Source organism: Corapipo altera, unplaced genomic scaffold (genome assembly GCF_003945725.1).
Source record: "Corapipo altera isolate COAL_440 unplaced genomic scaffold, ASM394572v1 127731, whole genome shotgun sequence".
In the NCBI taxonomy this organism is placed as follows: domain Eukaryota; kingdom Metazoa; phylum Chordata; class Aves; order Passeriformes; family Pipridae; genus Corapipo; species Corapipo altera.
Genome location: NW_020887178.1, coordinates 1 through 2,398, shown reverse-complemented (window position 1 = coordinate 2,398; position 2,398 = coordinate 1). Strand labels below are relative to the sequence as shown.

General features: G+C 51.9%; 1 protein-coding gene across 1 annotated transcript; it reads right to left on the bottom strand.

Moving 5' to 3' along the window:
- Nucleotides 1-945: 945 nt before the first annotated feature.
- LOC113941493 (olfactory receptor 1G1-like) lies at nt 946-2,038 on the bottom strand. The gene is given in 4 exon segments (XM_027632648.1): nt 946-1,443; nt 1,445-1,558; nt 1,560-1,697; nt 1,699-2,038. Coding segments are annotated over 4 exon segments (1,008 nt in total). The 5' UTR covers nt 1,957-2,038.
- Nucleotides 2,039-2,398: the final 360 nt, after the last annotated feature.

Sequence of the window (2,398 nt, the reverse complement as noted above, 5' to 3'; positions counted from 1 at the left end):
TTGAGCTAAGCAGGGTGAAAGTTCCAGGTGCCAACATAGAATGCAGTCTCCAGGTGTCCTGGGTTTACTTGTTCTAAAAAAACCAAAGAGGAATTTTTCTTTCCCCTGCTGCATGTGGGGGAGGGATGTTGAATGGGGAGGACAGTTTTCTACCTTTCTACCTCCCCAAAGGAGCTGGCTGGCAGAACTACATTCCAGGCTGATAACCCTCTCTTGGGGGGGTGGGGGGAGGGAAGGGGTGGGGAATTTTTCTCCCCTCCTCTCCTGGGAAAGCCGCACTTCACTTTTTGCCTTGTCGGAGGCTGGGGGGGGGTTGTTGGAAAGGCTCTGAGGCCGTTTTGCTCTCAACCTGGTCATGTGGCTGCTCTCCAGCCTCGTCTTGCCTGCGCGCTGCTCTGTCTGCAACCTGAATCTGCTCAGAATTCATCGGAGAGTTTGTGCTCATCGACGAAAAAGGGGGAGTCCTGACCACAGCCAGCCGCAGACAGCGTGAGTTTAGTGGGAAAGAAAGGGCCCTTCTTTCCCCTTTTGCCCTTCCCCTCCCGGGTGGGGGGAAATCTCCATTTTTCGGCCTCTCTCGCGATCCGGGGCCTCAGGGGAGGAAACCGGAGCCCAACAGCGCCCCCCTGCTGGCCGTGCTGAGAATCGCGCCCGAGGACAGAGCACCAGTGCCAATCGCCAGCACTGAGGCTCTAAAATATGCATCCAACACCTGTGTGCTCTCACCTAACCTTCCTCTGGGCTCAGGGGAGAAAAACCTTCCCAACTGAGGTCTTCTCCTGCTGTGACCATGACCTAAAGCTGTGCCATCCAGTTGGCCCTCTGGAGGTGCACAGTTCTCCCTGCTAACTGCAAAGGGAGCCCAGAGGAGGAGTTTTGAGCCCCAAAAAATGAGTTTGGCTTGCAGCATCTAATTTTTAGAAGGTCAGTCACAAGCTGCAGTTCCTATCCAACTGCTGGAGCTGCAGAGGACGCCCGAGACTGGGCAAGGTGTTGTTGTGCTGTGACAGCAGTTCTCAGATGTCTGATCCCTCTCCTTAGGGCACTTCTGAGCTCTTTGTTCCTCAGGCTGTAGATGATGGGGTTGAGCAGGGGGGTGAGGATTCCATAGAGCATGGAAACGATCCTATCCCGCTGAGGTGAGTAGGTGGAGGAAGGGCGCACGTAGGTGCAGATGGTGGTCCCATAGAAAAGGCAAACCACAGTCAGATGAGAAGCACAGGTGGAGAAGGCTTTGTGCCTGCTCTGGAAGGAGTTCGTGGCCAGGATGACCAGGAGGATGTAGAGATAAGAGATGAGAGTGAGCACAAAGGCGCCGCTCCCCAGCACTCCAGCGACTGCCAGAATCACCAGTTCCCTGCTCCAAGTAGACGAGCAGGAGAGGCCCAGCACAGGAGGAATGTCACAGTAATATTGGTCCACTTGGTTGGAGTCACAAAAAAAGCAGGGTAAAAATCAAAGAGGTGTGCAGGAGGGAGTTCAAAAACCCTACCAGCCAGGTGCCAATGGCCAGGTGAGCACACAGCTTCATCCTCATGATGTTCAGGTACTTCAGGGGGGTGGCATACGGCGACGTAGCGGTCGTAGGCCATGACAGCCAAGAGGAAGATCTCTGTGCCTACCACATGAATGAGGAAAAAGAGCTGGAAGAGGCAGCCCTTGAAGGAAATGCCCTTGTTGTCAAGCAACAAGGCCCCCCAGCATCTTGGGCACGGTGATAGTAGGACATAAGATATCCAGCAAGGATAAGTTGCCCAGGAAGAAGTACATGGGGTTGTGCAGTTGGGTGTCTGTGCTGACAGTAAGGAGGATTGTGAGGTTGCCTGCCATGGTGGCCAAATAAATGGTCAGGAACAGCACAAAGAGGAGCAAACGGATGTGTGGAGCATCAGAAAGGCCGATGAGAATGAATTCCGACACTGTTGAGAGGTTGTGCCTCTGCATCTTGTCTTTCATTCTGGAAAGGAGACAGAGGTTTCCTGGAAGAGAGAAAAAGTTGGGACTTAGTCAAATTTGCCCCCACCTTCTGAAGAGTGCAAGGGGTCTGTTTTGCAGTTCAAAAACATTTGCAAGCTTGCATTGCCACACTCCAAATCTACATTTGACCCACCTCTACCTAGTGTGAAAGGAAACATGTAGGCATTAAGCTTCGAAGGTATGAATCCAAAATGTTGAATTCTTGCAAGTTGTCATCTCATCCTGAAGAGCTGAAAGTTGGTGTTACCTTATCTCTGGTGTCCAGCTTAGTTGGACACAGTCCCAGGCAAGGTGAGTGGTCTTTGAAGGTTGTCTGAGTGAGGGCAGTGGAGTACAGATCCTAGAAAGCCTTTCAGCATAAATTATTTTATGATAACAGTGTCCCCAAAGGTGTCTAGTTTACTAGCTGAAGCTAAAACTT